This window comes from Typopeltis vanoorti, chromosome 25 (assembly GCF_054136105.1).
Source record: "Typopeltis vanoorti isolate ZY-2024b chromosome 25, IOZ_Tvanoo_1.0, whole genome shotgun sequence".
NCBI classification, from domain to species: domain Eukaryota; kingdom Metazoa; phylum Arthropoda; class Arachnida; order Uropygi; family Thelyphonidae; genus Typopeltis; species Typopeltis vanoorti.
Window position 1 is genome coordinate 44,849,483 of NC_143573.1, and position 27,744 is coordinate 44,877,226.

General features: G+C 35.9%; 1 protein-coding gene across 1 annotated transcript in view; it reads left to right on the forward strand.

The window, feature by feature from the left end:
• LOC150092703 (uncharacterized) overlaps positions 1-27,744 on the forward strand; it is a 173,471-nt gene that overhangs the window by 92,294 nt on the left and 53,433 nt on the right. The window contains exon 6 of the mRNA XM_090414767.1: positions 17,892-17,964. Coding sequence (XP_090270893.1) covers positions 17,892-17,964 — 73 coding nt within the window. The remainder of the gene's footprint in view (positions 1-17,891; positions 17,965-27,744) is intronic.

The window sequence follows — 27,744 nt, forward strand, 5'->3', positions numbered from 1 at the left end:
AGAATATAAATTGTGAAGCCTTGTGAATAGGAGGAGGGGGGGGGGATATGATTGAGATATATAAGCTAGTCAGGGGCTGTTATCAAGTTGACATGGAAGAGATTTTGCATAGAATGGGAGTGGGAGTAGAACAAGAGGCCATCTCTGGAAACTGTATAAGGAGGCTATGAGAAGTGAGATCTTTACATAGAGAGTGGAATGTGTTGCCTGAGTGTGTTGTGAATGTAGACGCATTAAATCAGTTTAAGGCACAGTTGGATGAGCTTTGTGCATGATAGTGTGTACCTCCCAAGATGAGTCTCTGACTCCATGGAGGCCAGATGTTAATAATAGGGATAATTATTATTATTCCTGACCCCCATGGAATCTTAAAAACCACTGTGGTAGTTCTGCCTTAGACAAAAAAGTCTGCACCACTCCTTAAACATTATTTGCACTATCAAGCACTGCATTACATGCTCCTACCACTCTCTATGCAAAAACTTGCTTCTTACTCCTCTTACTTATCACTTCCTTTTGCAACTTCTGGAATGGCTAATACAAAAATCAATAGAATGAAAATTAAAATATCAAATTAGTGTCAAATTATTAATTCATATTACAATAACTAAGATCTTTGTTTCTTCTAGATTTATACCATCATACTCATTATCAGTGTCTATGGGTTCAATGCTTATTGGTGTTGCATTGAACCCATATGCAGTTTTCACTATTTTCTGTTGTTCCTTTCTGCCAGGTATCTCAAGTCTTGGACACTCTTCCTATATCTTATCTAGGCCTTGGTTATGCTTCATCTTCTGTTTATGCATAAACAGAAGAGGATGCATAAGCATTCTACCAAACATCAAGGTTTAATCTTTCTGCTGTTATCCATCCTGCAGATATATCCAGAAAGGTTGAGTTTTCTTCTTATTATTTTCTGCATTAAATCTTTCCAGTTTACTTTTCAGAAAATAAAGTTCTTCATTCATTCATTCATTCATTCATTTATTTCTTTTGCATCTACCAAAACATCAGGGTTTAATCTTTCTGCTGTCATCCATCCTGCAGATATATTCAGAAAGGTTGAGTTTTCTTATTATTTTCTGCATTAAATCTTTCCAGTTTACTTTTCAGAAAATAAAGTTCTTCATTCATTCATTTATTTCTTTTGCATCCATCCAATTCATAGATGACCTTTCTATAGCCCATTCTTTCAAATGCTAACACTCGCCCCCATGACTCTCATTCACAGAAAGCACTCGTGAATATAAATATTTGTTTTTAGTGCTCTCAGCTTCATGTCATGACTCACAGCTTTACTTTTCCTTATCTTGTCCATTGCCTGTAGGCTTAATTTTGCTATTGGATCTCCTTTTTATAAACTAAATCATGTGTCATGTTCTCCATAGGTAGAAACTCCTAACTTTTTCAAGCTCATATCCGCTCGCCTTCATTCACTTCATCTTTTTCTCTCCAGACTGGATGAGATTGGATAGTAGATTAGTGCACTGAATTGGAGATTGGTTGGTTGTCTGATAGAAATCAGTAAGTTGTATATGGGAGGAGGAGGTTAGAGTGATATCCAAGAGGAGGAAAGTCATTAACTAACTATAGCCCTATCCACTGCTATAAAATATTCATCAGGATTCTTCTAAACAGAGTTGAACATTCCTATGAAGAACAGATGGAAGAAGAGCAAATGGGACTTAGAAATAGGAGAAGCACAATAGATGCAATTTTCGCATTAAACAGATTAGCAGACCTTATGAGAGACAAAAATAAAGAACTCTACTGCTGTTTTGACTCCAAACAAGCTTTTGACTCAATAAACAGAAGCAAACTCATTAAAATTCTAGAAAACAGACTGTTGGACAAATACCTATTAAATTGTATCAAGAATTACTATTCAGAAAAACAAGCAAATAGTCAAATACAAAAACATACAAACAGATCAAATAGCAATTCATAACTCCTTTTTTAATTAAAAAAGGAGTTATGAATGTTATGCAAGGCTGCCCACTGTCACCATATTTATTCAACCTGTACCTAAAAGAAGTAGTAGACAAAGGACTACAGATGTGTGAAGGCATAACTGTAAATGGAAGAAATATAACACATTCAAAGTATGCTGATGACATAGTTACCACTACAGACAGCCAAGAAAAATTAGAAAATATCCTGACCAAGCTGCACCAAACAAGTAACAAATATGATATGATTTTAGTAACAATTTTAGTAAAATAAAACTAATGGTAAGTTTTATTTAAAGAGAAGCAATAGAAATGAAAATAGGAAACAATAATATAGAACAAGTAAACAATTCAACTATCTAGGATCAATGATCACTGAATATCGAGACTACAGGTATCCCTTGCTTAACACGGGATTTGATTAACATGGCGAAATTAATTGTGGCAATCCCTTGATACATGCAGCAAGAGTTTTGATTAATGCACCTTTAATCCTTCTGTGCTCACAGCTGATCTGACAGATACATGCAAAATGTTTAATATAAATATTCTTACGCAATTCAGTATATAGCTTAGAGGTCATGAGTAGCTGTGCGTTCATATGTTACAAGTGATATTCTGCACTGTTTTTGCTGTCAGTTTGGTTTAACACATGTTATGTAAAGGCTTATGATGTTTGACAGTAAATTGTATCTGAGAGATACGTGACCTCCAATGTCAGTATAGTATGGTTTAGTTTTTTTTTTTTTTTTTTGTTTGTTTGTTCTTTGTTCAATAATTTCTAGATTGTAACTGAAAATAAATAAACCATCATGTATTACTGAAATAGAGAGCCAAAGGCTTATTTATCATACATGTTCACTAGGAGATGTGCTTTACATTATGGAAAATACTAAGGAAAGAGATCTGGAGCTTACTCTATCTTTAGTATGAGTTGCCCATAAGGTTGCTTACGCTTGCATCTGCCGAAACTTTTAGTTTCTATATACTCAGCACAAAACTCTTGTAGTTTCTATATTCGGCTGTGAAATAATGTTGGATTCAATATCCACTTAATTTGTACGATCATGTATTATATTTGCAGTGTTTTTTCTTTATGTTTTATTGCTTGTTTGCCGAGGTCTGGAGAGTCATTTTGATTGTTATTGTAGAATTTATGCCGATAAGAAAAAAACTAAAACTGTTCAAACGACTCTTGATAACTTCTTTGATAAAAAAATTGTAGTAAATAATGTAGGTACAAGTATTTATTAAACATTTACTTTGCATTCATTTTTCTTTCCTGAAACAGTACCATATAAAACAAATTATTAATACAATAATCGATCATGGACGAATTATAAATTTTACCATTGATTATTAGATTTGTAACATCGAGGGATTAATTAACCGCGTTAATCGAGGGATACCTGTATTTCAAAACCATAAAATACAGAATCAATAATGGATGGATAACAATGGACAGACTACAAAAAATAAATATAAAAATAAAAGATTAAGCAAAGAACTCAAATTAATATATAAAACAATGATAATTCCCACAGTACTCTATAACTCAGAATGCTGGATCTTAAGAAAAAAAAGAAATAGATAAACTCGATGCTTTTGAAATGAAATGCCTAAGAAAATCAATAGAACAAACTTGACAGAAAGAAAAACAAATGAAAAAGTCAGAGAAGAACTTAATTTTAAAGAAATAATAATTACAACACTAAAAAGGATCCAGCTAAGCTGGTTTGGACATGGTTCATTCTTGAAACCAGAAAAACTACCAAACATATTATTAAATGGCAGAATTGAAGGAGAGCCCAACAGAGGAAGAACTGGATTGACAACATTAAAGAAAACACTCACTTAAACTCCATAAGCTCCATAAGGGTAGATGGCACTGGTGTAGATAATGATGGTAGTTGCATTTCGTTGTAGTTGATGGATTGAGTGATGGAAACAGAGCTGTAGAGTAGGTGCCTTCCCTCGATGACCTCTGGATTCCCTGGAGGGATCATGGAATAATAATAATAATAATAATAATAAAAACTACATAAAAAGACAGCAGACAGAAAGAAATGGCAAAAATTAGTCTTTGAGGAACTCAACCTGCCATGAGTGGAAGAGAAGAAGATATTCTTTCCTCACGGAAGTCTTCATATGACTAACCACAACCCAGGTGATCCCTTCATGATCACTCTCACCAACTAGAGGGATGTGCAACACCTCACTCACAATCACATCCTCTGATAAAATGATCAGATCTAAAACTCTCGATCCTTGCATACCCTTTTTACATTCTGCCTGAGATAGTTCTCTCAAGAAAGTAATTTTTCTTATTACCAAATGCTGCTTCTTCATTCCAGTCTGTATTAGTCTAATTGAAATTACCTAAAATGGTCAACTTGCCTTGTTGACCAATCCAAGTTGCTTATATATTTCTTCATTACATTCTCTGGCTTTTAGCAACAAGACAGTATGGTTCTTGTGTTCTTCTTTTGTAATAAAAAGAGATTACTTCTTGAGCCTGCTAAGGTTGTAAAAAAAATTAATACTATGTATTCCAGACTATCAAGAATCTGTGGACCTCTCAAAATCCACAAATGAACGTATCACTGAGACCAGTTGTAGAAGAAATTGGTGGTCAAGGTTATTATGATAGTCCTGCCAAAAAATTAGCTGCAGCACCTGGTATTGGTAATCTTTCTCTCTCCTACATTAAAAATAGTCAACAATTTTATTTTTCAAGAAGTAGAAGTCTTTGCTCTAGATCAGTGTTTTTCAAACTTTTTTGGCATGATCCACAATAAAAAATATATTTTACAGCTCAACCCAACACATACATACAATCTATATATAGATTGTGTGTTGGTTTGAGTTAAGCAATATTGATAAAAAGGTGATGTAGCTGTAGTTGGAATTGAAAAGGGTTTTAAAATGAAGAAGCAGAAAGGGAAATGGCCCCAGTCGAGCATGGAGAGATCACATCGAGTGAGTGGTATTAGTGGAACTAGCTGTAGATCCAAAAATGAACTGTTGTGTTTGTATACAAATGCTAGAAGTATAAGAAACAAGGCAGATGAAATGGTTGCACTAATTGCGTCTGTTCACCCAAAGATTGTCGGAATGAGTGAGACATGGTTGGAAGAGGATGACATCCTGACAGCAATAGAGATGGAAGGGTATGATGTGTTTCGTGAGGACAGAAGGGGTAAAAAGGGAGGGGGAGTGCTATTGATGATAGAGAAAGAGTTATGTCCATATAAAGTAGAGATGCAAGAGGGAAATAGTGCCAGTGGTTTTGAGGCAGTATGGTGTGAGATAGAGGTGAATGGAATCAAATACTTGGTGGGATGTTGTTATAGACCAGGTAATGTGGATGGTGGTGATAATGAAATGTACAATCAAATTAGCCAAGTAAATAAGAAAAGGGTGATTTTAATTATGGCAATATAGACTGGAATGAAGAGATAGCAACTGGAAGTAGAGAAAATGAGTTTCTTGAGTTTTTGAGGGATGACTACCTCAGGTAGTATGTAACAGAGGGCACACGAGGATTAAGGGTCTTGGATTTGGTCATCTCATCAGCGGATGTAATTATAAATGAGGTGTCAAATCATCCACCAATTGGCGAGAGTGACCATGAGGTGATTACCTGGGTGGTTGCCAGCAGTGTGAGGACCTCTGTGAGAAAAGGGTATATGTGGAACTACAAGGAGGGTGATTATGAAGAGCTCAGAAGACAGCTTGCGGGTGTAGCATGGAATGAGGAGTTAGCTGGAAAAGAGATCAATGCAGCTTGGAGAATTTTCAAAAACTGTTTAGTAGATGCAATGTCTAAAATTCCAAGGGTGAGAAGGTTAAATAAGGTGGGTGTGAGATGGATGAATAAAGAGATTAAGCATGCAATACAGAGAAAAAGGGCATTATGGAGGCAGCATAAGAGAAGTGAAAATAACCAATTCCATGAGGTCTACAAAGACCAAGCAAGGAGGGTGACTTCATTGGTGAGGGTAGCTAAAGAGAGGTATGAACAGCAGTTGGCTAATGAAGCCAAAAAGAATCCTAAGGAGTTCTTTCGATATGTAGCCAGCAAAAGAAAGAATAATTATGGAAGGATGACATTGATTGGAGAAAATGGTATAGAGACAGCTGATGCAGAATGTGTGGTGGAGATACTTAATGAGCAGTTCATAAAGATCTTTCAATCTTGTGAATGTGACTTCTTGGAGGGATTGAGAGCAGTTGATGATGGAGAGGAGAGACAGACTGTAGGTGAGCAAGAGGTGTATGGGAAGTTGAGTAAACTAGATGTTAATAAGGCTGTGGGACTTGATAATATATCACCATGTATTCTGAAAGAATGTGCCAGGGAGTTGATACCTGCCTTGACATATTTTTTTAATATGAGTCTTGCACTCGGTCAAGTTCCTAAGGAGTGGAAGGAGGGCAAGATTGTGCCACTTCATAAAGGAGGTGATCAAACTGCATCAAACTATAGGCCTATCTGTGTGTCAGGTGTTGTTGTTAAGTTGTTGGAGAAGCTTGTGAATACTAGGATCCAGAGTTGGGTTGATAACAATGGTATTATCTTTGATGGACAGCATGGATTTGCTAAAGGGAGGTCATGTTTTAGTAATCTGCTTATTTATTACAATAAAGTGACTGCTTCCTTGAACAGATGAAAAGGATACACAGTAATATATTTGGATTTCACAAAGACTTTTGATAGAGTACCTCATGATAGGTTGACAGTCAAACTAGAGTAGATGGGGGTTGGATATTAGATTGGTGCATTGGATTGGAGACTGGCTATCTGATAGATATCAACAAGTTGTGTATGGGGGAGCGATATCCAGGAAAAGGAAAGTCACTAGTGGAGTGCCTCAGGGGTCTGTTTTAGGTCCATTGCTGTTTAATTTGTATATTTGATATAGGTGAAGATTTGGATGGAGATATTCAGTTGTTTTTAGATGATGCAAAGTTGGGATGAACCATGAAGTGTAGTGAAGATGTTGTGGCCTTACAGGAAGACTTGAGCAGATTGAGTGATTGGGCACGGAAATGGGGATGTGAGTTCAATGTTGCAAAATGTAAGGTTTTAAAATTTGGAAAACAAAGATGGGATGCAGAATTTATGCTTGGTGAGAATATATTGTTGGAGGTAGAGGAAATAAGAGATCTGGGGGTGATAGTGGATAAGGATCTAAAATTTAGGGGACACATCGCCAAAATTGTGTAGACAACACAAAGGCTTCTGGGAATGATGCGGAGGACACTGACGTGTAGAAGTAGGAAGATTCTTGTTCCTTTGTATAAGGCTTTGATTAGGCCACACATGGACTATTGTGCCTAGATTTGGTCATCGGGTTTTCAGAAGGATGAAGAGATGTTGGAAAGGATCCAAAGGAGACTGACTAAGGTAGCTTCTGACCTCTGGAATGTCGAGTATGAGGAAAGATTGAGAAGATGTATGCAGAGTCTGGTGGACAGGAGGAAGAGGGGAGATATGATAGAGACCTACAAGTTAGTAAGGGGTTGTTATAGGATCAATGCTGGAGAAGTTCTACAGAGAATAGTGGGAGATCAGGGGAGAACCAGAGGTCATCCCTGGAAATTGTATAAAGAGGGTGTGAGTAGGGGAGTGAGAGGCAGGTTTTTTCATGCAGAGTTGTGAATGATTGGAATGCCTTGCCTGAGAATGTGGTGTCTGCAAAGAGTTTGAATGTGTTTAAAGCATGGTATGATGAGCTGTGTGTGTGTGTGATAAAAGGACTTCCCAGATGAGTCTTTGACTCCATGAGGTCTTGGGGTGATAATAATAATAAGAATATCTTGCAAGATGATTTAAATAAATTAGATTGTGGGCAAAGAATTTTCAAAAATTGTGCAATTGTCAATTTAATGTTGCAATATATAAGATTATGCACTTTGGGTAGAAAAGGTTGTGTACGGTGTATCATATAGATCAAAGATGTTAGTGAACCTGTTAGTTTGCAGAAGAGAGAATTACAAGTGATGATTGAAATGGTGGGAACAAATGATTTGAAAGGGGAGAAATATGCAAAGATAGAAAATATGAAAGAATTGTTGAAAGAACAAAAATGAAGAGTAATGAAGTAAAGATTAGAAGTCTACTGCCTCAGTATGATAGAATAGAGTTGAAAAGAAGGGCCATGATTGCTAATGGGTATGCAGAGAAAATTGTGCAGGCAGAATGGTGTGCAGTTTATAGATCCATTAAAATTACTCCATTGAATTTGATGGATGAAAAGACTTATACAGTAATCCCTCTATTAATATGTCCCTCGATTAGTGCGTCATTTTTTTCGATACCCAAATTCGCTTAGTGCACCTCTAAAATTCGATTAGTCCATTTTTAAGATGTATTATATACATCTTAAAAATAAATGTTACAGATTTAAAAAAATTTCAATCTATACATTTTTTATGACTAACTATTTTAATAAATCACTCACCAGGATGAAATAAATTAGTTACTGATTTGAAACATTTTACAAAGTTATTTTTTAATGGCATACTACACTATTTCCATGTATACTATGTTCCAAATTTACCATTTAAATTTATGTCGTCTGCTAATTACATAGCATTTTGCTGATCATATCTCGTACAATTGTTTTCCTTACTCTTTTATTTTAAATTATTTTTGTAATCTTGTAATCTTGAGTAAAAGAATTAGTAAGCAACAAAATAGAAGTGTGAAAATGATTCAGAAAAGTAATCTGATTGGAAGAAAAACTTAAAATAATAAAGAAAAATGAACAAGGAGAGTCCAGAGCATAGATGGACAAGAACACAAAAATGGGTGAATCAACTGCTGAATACAAGAGAAAGGTAAGGCTGCTTCAAGTTCATCATGCATGCACTCGAAATCAAAGTATTATAATGATTGAATTAGAGAGACTTCTTTTTACATGGATCGAAGATTGTAACCAAAAACGGATTCCGCTAAACACTGGCCTTATTAAATCAAAATTTGGGAAAGAGCTATCAGTGATGGAAAAGAAAAAGAATTCCACTCTAGTGCTGGGTGATTTGAGTGTTTCAAAAAGAGAAATAGCCTACATAATGTTCTAATCACAGGCGAAGCTACAAGTGCAGATAAGGAGATATCCAGAAATTTTGAAGAAAATTGTGTAAGAAGGGGACTATTGTGATCAACAAATATTTAATGTCGATGAAACCGGACGTTTTTTGGAAGTGAATGCCTTCCAAGACTTTTCTAGCCAAATCAGAGAAATCTCAGCCTGGTTATAAAGTTGCAAAGTCGAATGAAATTACTACTAGCAATATGCGAGCTGTTAAGAAGCACATTCTTCCACATTGTGCAAATGATTTTAGAGGATTTTCAAATGAATCTAAGTTAATTAAATCTCATTCTGAGAAGTTGAGTGAATCTGACCTGCTAAATTTAGATCCACAGCGGGAAGATCCTGAAGAATATGAAGAAAATTTAATCACTGACAAGCCCAAGGAGGTTTCACAGAAATGATTTGACAATAGTTTTCGTACAATTGAGGTTTTTAAGCAGCAATGCTTAGAGACCTGGTGAAGAGAGAACCAGTAAAATTGCAGAAGAGGCAATAGGGCCATACTATCAGTTGTATGAAAAAAAGAAAACAGAATACCCGCCAAACTATGTTAGCTCAATTCTCTGTTAAGAAGAAGAATAAAAAATTTATATTCTGAATATGTTTTATTGTCTTTCAGCTTCATGGTTTTCCTTTAACTAGGCCCTGAGACATACCCTAATTCTTTTATAAAAAAACTTAAGGGTCAAAAAAGAAATCTGAGGAACGAATTATACATTTTCCCATAGGTTACTATATTCGATTGGTGCATTTTCGATCAATGCGTCTGTTTTAATGAACACATTAGGCTCATTAATCGAGGGATTGCTGTATATGCTTGATGGTCTACATTTAAATGAGTTTGGAGAAAGTGTTGTTTAGTGAGATTTTAGAAGTGCAAAACTAGGGAGATTAGAGATATTATGGGGGATGTGCAATCAAGCATTTGTCTGGCCACCCCTGGGATAAAAGGAGATCTGTACAGAAATGATTATGCAATGCTGAGTGTGTTTTCAGAAGTTTCTGATTCAAGTGCATTGGTAATGACATTATGCAAATTCCTATCACCACCGAACACAAAAATTAGGCGTCATTAACATACTAAAAAACAGGGCTTTCCAGATCTGCTCCAGTGAACAAGCACTTAAAGGTGATTTAAAAGCCTTCGTGAAAAATGGCTACAGCCAAAACACCATCAACAAAATTCTTCACAAGACCTCACTTAAAAATAAACTAGATTACGATAAAACTGTAACCATTCCATACATTAAAGTAGTATGGAATGGTTACAGTTTTATCGTAATAAACAGAATACTACAGAAATACAACCTTAAAGCCACCTTAAACCCCCCTGCAAAATTAAAGAACTTATTCAACCCATCCAAGGATCCACTTTTTCTGCTGTCTCACCCTGGAGTATACTATATTTGTTGCACCTGTAATTTGCCCTATATAGGTGAAACAGAATGCACAATTCCACTCAGAAAAAAGGAACATAAATGGCACATTAAATTTAATAACTACGGTAAATCAAGCCTTTCTGGTCATGCCCTGAATACTCAATTTGGGATTTTAGACCATCATAATGATGGTCTAAAATTTAAGAATATGGAAGGCACATGTTCTACCCACATAACTTTTTCGTCCAAGAATTAATTATAAATAGGACTGTAAGTAATCCAGGATCTTAACTCTAATACAATAATCCCTCAATTAATGTGCCACCGATTAGTGCGTCATTTTTTTTCGATGCCCAAAATTCGATTAGTGCACCTCTAAAATTCGATTAGTGTGCCTATATACATCTTGAAAAAAATTTGTTACAGATTTAAAAATTTTTCTATCTATACATTTTTATGGCTAACTTTTAAAAAATCACTCACCAGAATGAAATAATTTAGTTACCGATTTAAAACATTTTACAAAGTTATTTTTAATGGCATACTACACTGCTTCCATGTACACCATGTATACTATGTTCCAAATTTTTACCGCCAAAATTTATGTCATCTGCTATAGTACCCACAGATTCGAGACCCTTCGACACTTCTGCGCATGTCACAAAAAGGAGAATCCATTCCGATAATAGGATAATCAATCCGTCTTCTGGGATGAGTTTTTTATTATTACACGTCGGAAAATTAACTTCTCTTTTATGATCATTATAGTTAAGATGAAAAGCCAAACGGCTATTTTTTTTTTTTCCTGGCGAAGTTAATTAAGGGGATAAAAATCCCTTATTATTTACAGCCAGTATTATATTATTTAGTGCGAAACTCTAAGATCAAAAACTACAATCTAAGAGTATCATGCCAACGAACTATCGGCGAATCCAAGCGCAAGTGACCACCTGGTAGTACCACATCAAGGCAACTCGAAGCAAAGGCGGAGCAAGCTCCACCTTTGCTCCACCTTTCTGGCATTAGTTTAGTGAAGGTATGTAAGTTCTTTTCACTTAAACTTTGATATCATCCAGGTCTAGCTACTCACTGATGAGATCTCAAAAAAAGGTTGAAACCAGTCTGGGTGGTGACCTCTCATAATATAAAGCAGTATTACATCTCCTAGGAGCTGTGTGTTTTTACATTATGAGAAAATATCAAGGATAGTGAGGGAGCTTGCTCCACCTTTGATTCGAGTTGCCTTGGTGTGGTACTACTAGGTGGTTACTTGCACTTGGATTCGCCGATAGTTCATCGGCATGAAACTCTTAAATCGTAGTTTTTGATCTTAGAGTTTCGCCTACTGGCTGTAAAATAATAAGGGATTTTTATCCCCTTAATTTAATTAACTTCGTGAGAAAAAAAATAGCCATTTGGCTTTTCATCTTAGTTATAATATAATATAAATCATGGGCACACCTTTCTGGCATTAGTATAATGAAGGTATGTAAGTTCTTTTCACTTAAACTTTTATATCATCCAGGTCTAACTACTCACTGATGAGACCTCAAAAATCCCCTTAATTCAATTAACTTTGCCAGGAAAAAAAAAAAAATAGCCATTTGGCTTTTCATCTTAGTTATAATATAATATAATATAATATATGGACACACCTTTCTGGCATTTGTACAGTGAAGGTATGCAAGTTCTTTTCACTTAAACTTTGATATCATCCAGGTCTAGCTACTCACTGATGAGACCTCAAAAAAAGGTTGAAACCGGTCTGGGTAGTGACCTCTCCTCATAATGTAAAGCAGTATTGCATCTCCTAGGAGCTGTGTGTTTTTACATTATGAGAAAATATTAAGGATAGTGAGGGAGCTTGCTCCACCTTTGCTTCGAGTTGCCTTGTGCAAGTGAAGCAAAGGTGGAGCAAGCTCCAGAACGAATTATCCAAGTGCAAGTGACCTCCAAGTGCAAGTGACCTACCAGGAGGTCACTTGCACTTGGATTCGCCGATAGTTCATCGGCATGAAACTCTTAGATCGTAGTTTTCGATCTTAGAGTTTTGCATACTGGCTGTAAAATAATAAGAGATTTTTATCCCCCTAATTTGATCATTGTCGTTTTTAAAGTGGAAACTATTTTGCTTGTATACAGTTGGGAAATTTTATCTATAAAGCACGTGATTTCAAATGTTGGCAACCAATTCGTACGTCCTTAATTTCTTTCTCCCCTTCAATGAAACGTCCAAGAGTTAATTAAATCTCATTCTGAAGAATTGAGTGATTCTGACTTGCTAAATTTAGATGCACAGTCAGAAGAATATGAAGAAAATTTAACCACTGATAGTCAGCCAAAAGAGAAACAATTTGAAAATATTTAACATGGGAGTTTTCCCTGAAATAATATCCATAATTTGAAAATATTTTTGATACAATCGAAGTTTTTAAGCAGCAATGCTTAGAGGCTGACCCTGATGAAGAGAGAAGCAGTAAAATTTGCAGAAGAGTAGAAGAGACAATAGGACCATACCGTTGGTTGTATGAAAAAAAGAAACAAAATGTCCATCAAACTACATTAGCAGACATTTTGTTAAGAAGTAGAATAATAAAATTTATATTCTGAATATGTTTTATTGTCTTTCAGCTTCATCCTTTAACTAGGCCCTGAGACATACCTTAATTCTTTTATAAAAAAATTAAGGTTCAAAAGAGAAATTTGAGGAACGAATTATACTTTTTTCCCATAGGTTATTATATTCGATTAGTGCATTTTCTTCGATTAATGCGCCTGTTTTTAAAGAACGCATTAGGTGCACTAATCGAGGGATTGCTGTATAACAATTCTCATGTTAAATTAGAATACCACTTTGCTATAATAAAACTATCTATATAAATTTGTTTTCTGGTATTGTTATAAATAGAATATAGCTTTGATGTAGGGTTTTTTTTTTCTCCACTAGAGGTCAGACTTATAGAATAATGGTTGATCAAATCATTGTATCTTTGGCATACTGTTTTAAATGTAATATATCTTTTCTCTGTGTGTGTGTGTATATATATATATATATATATATATTATTATTATTATTATTATAATTCATTTTACTCAGTGGGAAATATTATTAAAATGTTTTAATAACTGATACCGAGAGATAAAGAGATGACATGGTATATTTGAAAAGATACTACTAGTTTACTAGTTTCGTTGAATTGATCAACATCTTCAGGTATCACAATTAAAGAAATATATAAAAAATTACAGCAACTTAAAATTGCATTAACAGAACAAGTACAAAAGACAGTAGTGTGTTTGAAAACAAAATGCGAGCTTGAGTTCCAATAAACGTAAACTACGCGCTGTCATGAATGTGCCAATACTGAACAGAGGCAACGTGTGCGTCAGAGAGATTGAAACTTAGGCTGTTGTTGATATGTGAAGAATCTAGAGAAATTTCTCTAGATTCGACAATCTTTCTTTCAAGCTGATATATTCTGGGTGTGCTAGGTGTGTGGTGCTCATCCATATGTGTGTGTGTATACTCCAGATAATGACCTTAATATGAAGGTCAAAACATCAGGAAATTAAAGTAATTATTTCTAGCACGGGAGTAAAGAAAAAGGTGATCAGCATACTCATGAGCAGTACAAAGTGCAAGCAAGAAGAGTGACTAGTGTAGTAAGAAAGGCTAAATCAGATTATGAGAGAAAATTAAGTATGCAGGACAAAGTAAACCTAAAAGAATTTTTTCAGTGTGTAGAAAGCAGGGGCAAATATTCTGGGTGTGTGGTGCTCATCCACCAAATAGCACCATTACCGATATTATATTTTTGCATTCATTCCTATTCCTAATTGTTTCCAGACTTCGTGTGATTCCTAAAAATAACACAATATACTAATGCTTCATGAAGCGGACCCTTTTCAATGCATAAACAATACATACACCTTTGAGACTTTGAAAAGATGTACAGATCGCACAGCGGGTCAAATTCTTAGTGTACTAGTAGTTTTAAACCACTCAGAAGGTGAGGCAGGGTAAGCCCTGAATAAATAGCACCTAGAGGCTATTTTTGTTTATTGTGTCAACCAATCCAATTGAACATTGTCATTTGCCATGAGTTGCTGTTTTTGTTTTCTGAGTTTCATCTGTTTTGTATGCGTGAAGTGTGAACTGATGCAGTAGGCAAGTTTTATATATAATATAGACAAGTTTTGATATATAATTTCCTTTCCCAGATACGTTAGACTCCTTCCTCAGTCATCTCAATAGCCTACATCCAAGAATCCAGTTTACTATGGAAAAGGAAAAGACAATTGTTTACCCTTCCTAGACACCTTAGTTACACGCCTGCCTAATGATACACTTGCCTTCACTGTATACAGAAAACCCACACACACAGGCAGATACATTCACAAACTCTCCCACCACCACCACCACCACCCCTCTCAACAATATGGCATTATTAAAATTCTTACCAAGAGAGCCCACAATCGTTGTTCCAGTGGAACAGCCCTCATTACTTAACCACATACACAGCACTTTCCTCTTCAATGGCTACAGTGATCACAGTATCAAAAAAATAATCAGTTCCTCCCCCATTCCCCCGTCCTTCTCGTCAACAAGATTTTAAAAATGCCATCACCATACCCTACATCCATGGCACATCCGAAAAAATAGCCAAGATTCTAAAAAAGTACAACCTACACCCAGCATATAAGCCCCACCGCAAACTTGCTATCCTTATCCGTTCTACGAAAGATCAGCTCCCTCCTCTCTCTCTCTCTCTGCCTGGAGTTTACAAAGTACCCTGTTCCTGTAAGCTGGCGTACTTTGGACAGACAGGCAGATCAGCATCCATCTGCCTGGAGGAACACAAGTCTTACATCTGTAAACACAACTATGATCATTCAGGCTTGGCTGACCATGTATTGGACACCACCCACAGAGTATCATGGAAGAAAACCACCATGCTCCACCACAGCAAATTCAAGAAAGAGAGACTATTCTTAGAAGCAGCAGCAGCTCTCAGAAATCAACCAAATCTTAATCAATACGGTTGCATTAAGCTTTCGAAGATTTGGGAAACACTCATCACCAGAGGTCCCACCTTATGTTCCAGGCCACCTACAACCGCCCTTAGAGGGCTCTCCACCTAGATAGGACTTTAGTGTCACTCACGTGGTTGGGCTTAGTATTGTATGATATTTATGTTCATGTTACATTAGTTGTTTTTGTAATCCCTGTAGATGTCCTAGTGACTGGGATGAAATATAGGAAGTATTAAATTCTGTTTTAATCCTTTCTGAGTGTTGTAAAAAATCCATTAAGCCTCCAACATGATGATATATAATTTTCAATAAATTTATAACTATTTTGCCCATATTTACAATGGGAAACAGTACTGTAGTTGAAGGAGGTAAGCCTCTCCCTCATGTTCCAAATTTTACACCTTTGAGTAATTCAAATAAACCAACCAAATATAGCATTCTCCTTTATTTTCCAAATACATTGTCCCTCACTCTGCACAGATTTGGTTAAAAATAATTGATATATTAAAGTATTCAAAGTTATCCTACAATTAATTGCATTTGACCAATTAAAATGAGCACTGATGTGCTATACAAAAGGTCAGATATGGCATATCATAGTGATAGTACTGGATTACAGGAAATTGATAAATTGATGAGGCTAGAAACTTAGGGATAAAGTTGGACAGAGAGTTGAAGTTCAGAGGGCATATTGCAAAAGTTGGTAAAATAGCTCCAAGGATTACTTTGATATTGAAAAACATGCTAACAAGTAATGATGCAAAGCTATTATCTCTCTTTATAAGGCTATGATTCAGCTCCATCTTGACTACTGTGCGCAGATTTGATTATCTGGGTTTCCTTGTAGATCAGGAAGTGGTAAAGAGGATTCAGAGATGAGTAACTAAGCTTAAGCTGGTGACAGGTCTGTGAATACTCCTTATGAGGATAGGTTAAAAGCCTGTGTTTACAAAGTTTGGTTGATTGGTGGAAAAGCATGAACATGATAGAAACTTGTAAGATATTAAAGGGGTTTTATAAAATTGATAAAAAAGAAATTTTTTAATATATGACAAATAGTCAGAGAACAAGTGTCATCTGTGGAAGTTGTGCAAGAGGATGTTAATAAGGGCATGCAGACTAGATTGTTTGTTTGGACAATGGAATGGATTGATAGAATTAGTTGGGTGTTCCCTTACAGTGAATAGTTTAAGGAGCAAAAATGATAGGTTTTGTGTATATAATAGTTTTGGGTCTCCCACAAATTCTTTGCACTCCATGGAGATACTGTATAATAATAATAATAATAAACATGACTTTTATTAACATATTCTATGTTGTATTTAAATGTTAATAAAATTCATCTATGAATAATCTGGTAGCTTTTGCTTCACCAATGTAAAAGTTTCTATCATGCTGTGTTGTTGCAAGACTCTTGCAACAGCACAAGTCCCAAAGAAAGTAAAATAAAACAATATAAACAACAAAGAAATTACAAAATATTTCATTTAATGCCGTGTTTGTGTACTTTCACTTTGTGTACCTTACACTTTGCAATAGTGAACTGCAGTTCCATTTCCACTTAAAATCTATTCAAGTCCTCCTGTAAGGCCACAACATCTGCTTGATTCCTCACCACTCTCCTCAATTTTGCATCATCTGCAAAGAGTTGTATATCACCAGTTAATCCTATCCCAAACTTTAGGGATATTTCACCCACATATACAACTTGCTGATACCTATCTGAGAGCCAGTTGCCTATCCAACTCACTCATCCAATCCCTTTTACTTCAGTTTAGTTACCAACTTATGGTGTGGCAATCTATCAAAAGCCTTTGCAAAATCTAAGTATATCACTGTATATGCATCTCCCTTGTCAAATCCATTTATCATCTTGTTATAGTACATAAGCAAGTTGGTAAAACATGATCTCTCTTTAACAAGCCCATGCTGCTTACAAACACAGAGAATATTGCTGTTATCAACCCACTTTTGTATCCTACCTGTTGCCAACTTCTCCAATACCTTATCTACAACTCCAGAGATACTGATTGGCTTAAAATTGGCTTTTGTGAAGTGAAATAATTTTACCTTCCATTTTACCTTCTTTGGGACTTGTGCTGTTGCAACAACACAGTATGATAGAAACTTTTACATTGGTGAGGCAAGAGCTACCAGATTATTCATGGAGTGGAGTGGAGAACAAGTCATCCTCAAGATTGTAAGAATGTGGTGAACAAGAACATGAAAAGTAGATTTTTTTTCATATAGAAATTTTTTATATGGAATTTTTTTATATGGAATGTCAGGGTGAATTTAATTATGGTATGATAGACATATTGCTGGGTGAATGGGATTTCTGTGATAAGTCTCTTAACTTTATGGAAGGCTGTTAATAATAATATCATTTCAATACATAATTACATTTTTTTTTTGAATTTCAGTTTGTCAGAAAATATTTTATTAAAGCCAAAACTTAGCAAAGATTCTTTACCGAAGTTGGATCCCCACACAGTGGTAAGTAAAGCTAGTTGAATACTAGAAACTGGCATTCTTATTTCCTTTCATATTAGCTCAACTGTTAACAAGATTGTGCTGGGATATTTCTTGTGCTGACTAGTGCAAAATGTAGCACACAACACAGCCAATGTGAGCAACAACAGAACATCACCATATGCAGCTTTGTTGTTTGCTTTAGTCCTGGTTATTTTGGGACCCTGCTTTGATTCTTTTGACTATTTTTCAGTTGACAAAAGAAAATATCTTGACCAGCAATTGGGTAGTATATAAGAATGAATGCCAGCTTCTCATTTTCATATAAATACCAGTATTTAAACTGCCATTGTATACAGCTTGGCAGTAAATTTTGGCAGTCAGCAGAAGGAAAATATGTTAATTTCAGACATTTTTATTTATTTGGTTATTATTTTTATATTAATCTCCACACATGAAAGGTCACAAAACCTTTGATACATCAGTGCTGTATATAGGCAAGAGGTCAAGGAGAAAATATGAATTTGTTATTTATTTGTTTTATTGTATTTATTTTTTGTTACTATTAATCTGCTATTTTTATTAAACAGCTAGAACTTCAGTCATTAGGGAAGACAGCCCGAGGGAAGCTGTTCCAAAGAACAGAGATGATGAAATGAAAGAGGTGGAAGAAAAGATGGTTGATAAATTTCAACATGAACAGTAAATGAGTGTTGAACAGCAGTTGCTTGTGTTCTTATAATCTTAGAAGGTGGAGCAATGATGGAAGCAGTACCATCTACAAAAAACACTAATAGAAGAGGCACAATACAGAAACAGAACGTATGTGAAAAAAAATCTAGGGATTGCAATACTGGTCAATGGGGCAAAAATCCTTTAAAAATATACCTGTAATTCAGTGTTTTCTGCTGGTATTTTATAATTATAAACATTTTAATGCATTTATTAAAATAAAGAGCCAAAAGGCTTCAGTTCGGTGATGCAAAATTATATAAGCAAAGTGGATATTAGATCCAGCATTATTTCAAAGTCAAATGTAGAAACTATGGAAGTTGACCAGAGAGCTTATGTTAACACACTCCCTGGCATTCACAAGTTGCCTTAGTGCTGAGGGAGTATTTCTTATACTTATTGTATTTATACTTATATACAGTATTCACAAATATACAATAGTTAGTGGAAGATCTTTATAATGAAAAAGAAACTGAAAATTTAACTGAAGTTAGTGATTCCATGTCTCGGGATGCTGTTGCTTCAGATTTAGTTCCTTCAACTGTGTTATCAATTAAGGAAAAATTTCAGTTGGTGATAAAGAAAAAAAGCTGAAGTAGTCTAAGAAGATCCAAACTCAAAAAAAAAAAAAAAAGAGCTAAAACCTGACACAAGAGAAATACCAATGTAATTTCAAGAAGAAAAAAAATAAGAGGAAAATATTTAAAAATGGCTTTTGATTGCCTAAGAACCAATTGACCAGCAAGTTTCAAATCCAAGAGAGATTTTTGTGCTGAATTAAACTGCACAAAAATTAGGTCACATTTGGAAGACACCACAAACTCGTTAAGTTTCTATTTCACTAAATAAAAAAAAAGCTTATGTTGAGTTATATGTGTTTTTGTTTTCCCATCTTTAAAGTTACTATTTATGTTTTGAAATAAAAATTGTGTAATTTTATTTATAATTAATATTAATATATCTTTTTTCTCCTTTAGAATATTTTTTTGTTTTTGATGTCATAATTTATGTTTATTTATTAATATTTATTGATTTTCTTTCAATATAACTTTTTTTGAAAATGTAAGAAATTACCAATAAACTGATATTTGTGAAAATATTCACCAAATTACAGGGAATTGAAAAACTTGATAAATTTGCAATCCCTAAAAAAATCACCAAAGTGAATCCAGGATAGAGGGGTTTGGAGAGTTTCTTAGGGCTGAGGCTGATTCCATAAATAGTCTTTTGAATTTGTATTTGCTACGGTGTATTACTGTAGCTTTCTTCCACCGTATTCTGTGGCGTGTATCCAGAGTATGGTCTGCAAGACCAAAATGGCTGTACTTGTGAAAACGAATGTAGTCCTTGTGTTCAGAAATTCTGATATTCGCTGTCCTGACTGTTTGGCCAAAGTAAGACAGTTTACGGTTGCAAGGGACCTGGTATATACCAGGTAGGTCTAGGGGAAGTGGTTGGTCTTTAGTGGAGTGGATAAGGGATGCCAATTTTCTGTATGGCCTGTAATAGGAGGTCAGGTCATGTTTTTTTAAGATTTTGGTAATTTTTTCCGAGGTGCCTCGAATGTAGGGAATGGTGATAGATTTAGAGTAATCCTTGTTGTGGAGGGGGGGGATGTGGTTTGTAGGTGTTAATATTTTTGGATTTTTTTTTGGAGGGGGGTAGCCATTGGCTGAGAAAGTGTTGAGGATGTGATTTAGCTCAGTGTTTATGGCCATGTCGTTAGAACAGATTAGTTTAGCCCTGTTGTATAGTGTTTTCACCACTCCATATTGTTGTGAGGGGGAGGTGGAATTGTTGGTGAATGTATCTGCCTGTATGTGTGGATTTTCTATAAACCTCTTTTTCCAGGGTGAACTTGATTCTGGGGTGTTGGTTGTTTAAGTGTGTTAAGAAGGAGAGGAGTGTTTCAGAGCCATGTGGCCAAATAGCGAACACATCATCAACGTAGCAAAGACATATCGTTAGTTTTTGTGGGGGCAGAGGCTAAGGCTTTTTCTTCAAAGGTCTCCATAAAGAAATTGGCCAAGGGTGGGGAGAGTGGTGAACCCATGGCTGTCCCCTCTATTTGTTTGTAGAATTTTCCCTGCCAAACGAAATAGCCTGAGTTCATTGTGAATTGAAATAGGACTGAGATATCGGGAGATATCGGGAGAACTGAGATATGGTTTGTAGGTGTTAATATTTTTGGATTTTTTTTTGGAGGGGGGTAGCCATTGGCTGAGAAAGTGTTGAGGATGTGATTTAGCTCAGTGTTTATGGCCATGTCGTTAGAACAGATTAGTTTAGCCCTGTTGTATAGTGTTTTCACCACTCCATATTGTTGTGAGGGGGGGGTGGAATTGTTGGTGAATGTATCTGCCTGTATGTGTGGATTTTCTATAAACCTCTTTTTCCAGGGTGAACTTGATTCTGGGGTGTTAGTTGTTTAAGTGTGTTAAGAAGGAGAGGAGTGTTTCAGAGCCATGTGGCCAAATAGCGAACACATCATCAACGTAGCAAAGACATATCGTTAGTTTTTGTGGGGGCAGAGGCTAAGGCTTTTTCTTCAAAGGTCTCCATAAAGAAATTGGCCAAGGGTGGGGAGAGTGGTGAACCCATGGCTGTCCCCTCTATTTGTTTGTAGAATTTTCCCTGCCAAACGAAATAGCCTGAGTTCATTGTGAATTGAAATAGGACTGAGATATCGGGAGAAAATTTAGGTTGGATTAATCTAAAGTTTCCTTGAGTGGGACATTTGTGAATAAGAAGGAGATGTCAAAGCTGACCATTATGTCAGTATGTTGGAGTGTAAGGTTTTCTATGCTGGCTTTGAAGTGGGCTGAGTTTTTTATGTGTGAAGGTGTGTTGCCAGTATAGAGTGTGAGCTCTTTGGCCAAATGTTTAGCTAATTTGTATGTGGGGGAATTACTGCCATCCACTATGGGACGTAATGACACATTTTCTTTATGTATTTTTGGGAGTCTGTAAATACGGGGGGGGGGGTATAGAGTTAAATGCAATCTCTTATCCACTCCACTAAAGACCAACCACTTCCCCTAGGCCTACCTGGTATATACCAGGTCCCTTGCAGCTGTAAACTGTCTTACTTTGGCCAAACAGTCAGGACAGCGAATATCAGAATTTCTGAACACAAGGACTACATCCATTTTCACAAGTACAGCCATTCTGGTCTTGCAGACCATGCTCTGGATACATGCCACAGAATATGGTGGAAGAAAGCTATAGTAATACACTGTAGCAAATACAAATTCGAAAGACTATTTATGGAATCAGCCTCAGCCCCAAGAAACTCTCCAAACCTTAACAAATTTGGTTGTATGCGACTGCCCCAAATTTGGGAGGCTTACATCAGCAGACCTTCAGCCCAATGGCCAAGAACACCTACTTTGCCCTCTAGTGGGCTAAGGACTTTTAGAAGAAAACAATAGCTTCATCTCTTCATTCTCAGTTACTGTGTTGTAGTGCCTACGTGCACGTGCCTTTTTTTATAAGTTCCTTTTGAAGATGGCAACATGACGTTGCCGAAATATTGGAAATATTTATTAAAGTATAATTTAATTTATATTCGTATCTACGTTGTTCAATTCCTTAAGTGATTTAATAATGCATAACCAACATATAAGCCTGTCTACAAGGATAGAGGGGCTATCAACTGATCAGACTGTCTTCTCCCCAAATAGCACGAGGCATCCTGAGGATGTTCCAGTGTGCACCATCCTGCATGCACAAACAGTACTCCAAGGTCAGCCTGACCTGTGGTACACAATGTCAGCAGCTGCAAAAGTGAAAAACAGTGGCCTAATAAAAAAAAAAAAGCTATCCTCACCAGAGGATAAAACAAGCATATGACTAAGATTTCTAGATTGGATCCTATGAGGATGGGATCTGCATCTGGGTGCTGTTAACCACTGAGCTGGCCTTGATGTATTTCCAAGTCAACAATTACATGGATGCGAAGTGTCTGTTGAAGTTAATACATTTGGTTGCTGTAGAAATAATATGGATGTGAATCTTTATTTCTCATATATTTTATTTGTGTGGCCATTTGGGTGGTTACAAACAAAAAAATTGAGATATTTCTTGCCAAAATAGCAGCACTGAAGGTTACTTACTAGGTTGTTCCTGCTGAAAGAATAGCAATATGAATTTAGTTTGTCAGTTGAATTAGAAGAATGGCATGTACTGTCATCAGCAAAGTTATGGACAAGATCTGTGTTTAGCAAAAGAAGATCATAAATGTAGATGAGGAGGAAGAAGTACAGAGTTCTGGAGGTACTCCAGCATTGTTGGAAAAATCTAAGGGAAGCTGTCCACCATGATATGTGAATAACCAGAGTGGAATCTGGTGATCAAGTTGCAAAAGAGAAGGAAGATGGTAGTTTAGTGAGCAGGTCTATGCCAGACTTATTCAAGAGTTTAGTTTTACTTAGCTTCTCCATAGCTTGTGGGTGCTCAATGGATAGATCTGCTGTAGATTGAGAATTATTATCATTATTATGTGACACCTCCAGGGAGTCCAAAGACTCATCGAGGGAGGGCACTTTACAGCTGTCTCCACCACTCTCAATCCGCCAACTACAACGAACTGCAATTACCATTACCTACACCAATGCTATCTACTGCCCACCACCATTGCTGCCCTGCCACTAGTATTTTCGCAGTCAATCACAAATATCCATGCCCATGGATGGTTGGAGAGCGGCTATGGTAACCACTTAGTAGCCAACCAGGCTGGCATTATTTTATCTATATTTGAAACATGAGAAATTTTATGGGTAGTACTTAGAATTTGTTTTCTGGTGCTAGTCTTTCTTGAGTTAATAGAACAGAGTTAACTGTCTGTTGAGTTTACAGAATAATCAGAACTGTAATGATTATTGTGAATACCCCCCCCCACACACACACCCCAGTGGAGTCAGTACTCTTCATGAGAGATTTTATCCAAAAAGACTCATCGAGGGAGGGCACCTACAGTTCTCCGTCTCCACCACTCTCAATCACCAACTACAACGAGCTGCAACTACCATTATCCACACCAATGCCATCTACTGCTCACCACTGCTGCCACTAGTATTTTCACAGTCAATCACAAACATCCATGCCCATGGCAAGATTCGAACCCACAGCCTTTTGGTTGGAGAGCAGCTATGCTAACCACTTAGCCAACCAGACCAGCATTGTTTTATCTATATTTGAAATATGAGAAATTTTATGGGTAGTACTTAGAATTTGTTTGCTGGTGCTAGTCTTTCTTGAGTTAATAGAACAGAGTTAACTGTCTGTTGAGTTTACAGAATAATCGGAACTGTAATGATTATTGTGAATAACCCTCCCACCCACTCCCACCCCTAGTGGAGTCATTAGACTCTTCATGAGAGATCTGCTAGAAAGTGTTGTGAATGTGATGTACACAATGAATATTCTACTTGGATGAATAATCCCCTCCATGTTAATCTTAAAATTTGTCAGCTTAAATCTCCATTATGTCACATCCTTCTCTACCTAAGCTCATCAGTTACTTCATCAGAATGGAAACTGACTAAATTTTCACACAAGTAGCCTAGTGTAGTCTGACCAAGGCCAATGTAATAGCATCTCTAAATTTACTCGTCAGTGTCCTTATAATTTTTTTTAACATTAATCCAACACGATAATATCATCTGTAGGCTCAAATGTAGTCAAGAAGAAAGGATGAATGCATTAACAAATTTCTTGAAAAGCTAGGAATTGTATTCGTTGACAAAAATAGTATGGGGAAGACTGTTCCAAAGAACAGAAGTAGATGGAATGAAGGATGACGAAGAGAAGTTGGTTTGATATGTTAAGAGTTGAACTATGTATGGATGTTGACCAGAAGCTGCTTGTGATTAGAAGAAAGCAGAAGAATAGTAGTGGCCAGTATGGTGGAGCAGTACTCATGAAAGTACTTATTAAAAAAAAAAAGGCATAATTCAGGAACAGAGTCCTATGAGAAAGTAACCAGAAGAAATCTTTTATCACTTGGTTAAAAAGTGATTTATATTTGACCAGAAAGTATATTCTTGTTTAATCCTTTTATCCAAGTGTAATGCAAGCAAACAAAGTTTGTGTGCAAAGTATCTTTGCAACTAGGCTACTTTTAAGGAGAGGCTACTGATGTTTTAACCGACATTGCAAAAACATTATAGGAAGGGTCTACTCTCACCCATACCAGTTATGGTCATTATTGAGCAATTTCTCTTCTTCTTCTTATTGTGCTATCTTCTATCGAAGGTCAGCGACCATCTTGGCGAACAAACTGCGCTCTTGTGCTAATCTGAGCAGTTGTGCACTGCTCTTTCCTGTCCACGTCTTGATGTTGTCAAACCATGATATTCTTTTTCTTCCTCTAGTTCCTTTGCCACCAATTCTTCCTATCAAAATAGTTTGTAGAAGTTGGTATTTGCTGTTTCTCATGATGTGGCCAAGATATGATGTTTTTCGTTTCTTGATTATTTGCACAAGATGTTTAGCTTTGCCAATGGATTTTAAGACATCTTCATTGGTAATTTTTTCTGTCCATGATATCTTTAGCATTCTTCTGTATAGCCACATCTCAAAGGCTTCGATTTTCTTGATGGTTGTCGCCTTCAATGTCCATGTTTCAACTCCATAAAGCAGAATAGACCACACTTAGCATTTCAGCATTCGGCATCTGACTTCCATGTTTAGGTCTTTATTGCAGAATAATGTTCTCATTTTCATGAAGGACTGCCGTGCAACTTCAATCCTTGTCTTTATATCTATTTCTGGATCCCACCGTTCATTAAGCCAGCAACCAAGATATTTATATCTTGACACTTGATCAATATTTTTCCCATTGAGTGTCAGTTTCATTGATGAGGCTGGATGTTTGCTGATGATCATGTATTTTGTCTTGTTGATGTTTATATTTATTCCCATTCTTTGGCTTTCTATGTATACTCTGTCAATGAGTTTTTGGAGATCCATAATATTATCTGCAATTAGCACGGTGTCATCTGCATATCGAAGGTTGTTAACAATCTTTCCATTTATTGTGATTCTCTCTGAACATTCTTCCAATGCTTTTTTAAAGATTACCTCTGCATATATGTTGAACAGGAGTGGTGAGAGCACACATCCTTGTCTCACTCCTCTTTTGATGTTAATATCACTGGTGGTAATGTTGTCTAATTGAACGGTAGCTGACTGATTCCAATACAGATTTGTTATTAGTCTTATGTCTTGTTCGTCTAGCCTTATTTGTTGAAGGACTTCTATTAAGTTAGTGTGTCTGACTTTGTCGAATGCTTTTTCAAAATCTATGAAACACATAAAGACAGATTTCTGTTTTTCTATGCATTTTTGTATCAATATTTGGGTACAGAAAAGGGCCTCTCTAGTACCAAAACCATTCCGAAAGCCGAATTGTGTTTCACTTAGAGTTTCTTCACTTTTTCTATAAATACGATTCTGAATTACTTTCAAAAATATTTTTAATGTTTGGCTCATTAGACTAATAAGTCAGAAGTCACCACAGGAATTCGCTTTGGGTTTCTTTGGGACAGTGATAAATGTAGATTTGAGCCAATCTGATGGAAATTCATCACTTTCATATATTTTATTAAATAGTTTTTCAAGAAGTTTGATGTTATCTGGTTCTATTAATTTTAAAAATTCTGTTTGCACACCATCTGGTCCACTGGCTTTTCCTGTTTTACTTGTTCGTATAGCATTCTCTATTTTGCTTTTCATGATTGCTGGTCCTTGAATGTTATCTTTTATATTTATAGGCTTCTGTCTAGTATCATTGAAAAGTTCTGTTACATATTTTACCCAAATCTGTGCTTTATTCTCTTCTTCTAGAACTATTTTTCCATTTTCTTAGAGACACTATTTGCTTTTTCCTCAGTTTTCCAGAAATTTCGTTGATTTTCTTATACAGATTGAAATTATCATGTTTCTTCTGAAGCAGTTCAATTTCAGTACATAAATTTTTCATCCAATTTTCCTTGGCTTCTTTTATTTTTTTCTTGATGATGTTATGTGTTTCTGTATACCTGGCAAGGTCTTTGTTTTTGTACATTCTTCTTGTATCAATAAGAGAAAGAATATCTGTCATCCATTCCTGTTTTATATTATTCACATAACCTACTTCTTCAATACTTGTTGTTACGATGGCATTCTTTAAGCTATTCCAAAGAGATTCCACACTTTTATTTTCTTCTATGTTAATCTGTTGTAATCGCAGGTTAAGCTGTGTCTTGGCACTTTTATTTATGTTCGGGTCTTTCAGTTTATCTACATCAATTTTCTTTTTCTTCTTTTGTGATTTTTTAGCTGATTTTAATCTAAGACGTGCTTCTGCAACTATGGGATTGTGGTCTGATGAGATATCTGCTCCAGGATAAGCCTTTGCACTCTTTATATTACTGTGGAATCTTTTATTTATCAGTATATAATCAATTTGATTTCTGACAATGTTATGTTGGTTATCTTGAGGCGATTTCCAAGTGTAGTCTTCTGGGTGGAAGTTTAAACCAGGTATTTGCTATTGTTAGATCTTCTTCCTGACAGAACTGGACTAGACGGTCTCCTCTGTCGTTTCTGGTGCCTAAGCCATGTTCGCCAACAATTTCTCCATCACCCCCTCTTCCCACTTTTGCATTGAAGTCACCCATCACTATGTTTATATCATGTTTCTTGAGCAATTTCTCAATAATGACCAATTTCTTTACCAATCTCATCAGATCATAATGATGAGATTGGTAAAGAAATCTATTAAGAGAAAGCCATTGCCATGATTAGATGCTTTTGAAATATCAAGAGCAACTACATGGGTTTCTACAAATCTTTTCATGGCCCATGTCTAAAGGTAGTAAGGAGAGCTTCTGTAGAATAAGAATGGAGTAATTCATATTGTTGACTGTTAATTAACTGATGAATCTCCAGGTAGTGAAAGCTGATTGTTGATGACTCATGTTCAGTGTTGATGGCATGAAGTGCAAACTAGAGTTTTGGATTTTAAGAATTTGATGTAATATTTGTACTCTCTAATTCTGATCTCAACTAGTTTGGCTAAAATAGAAT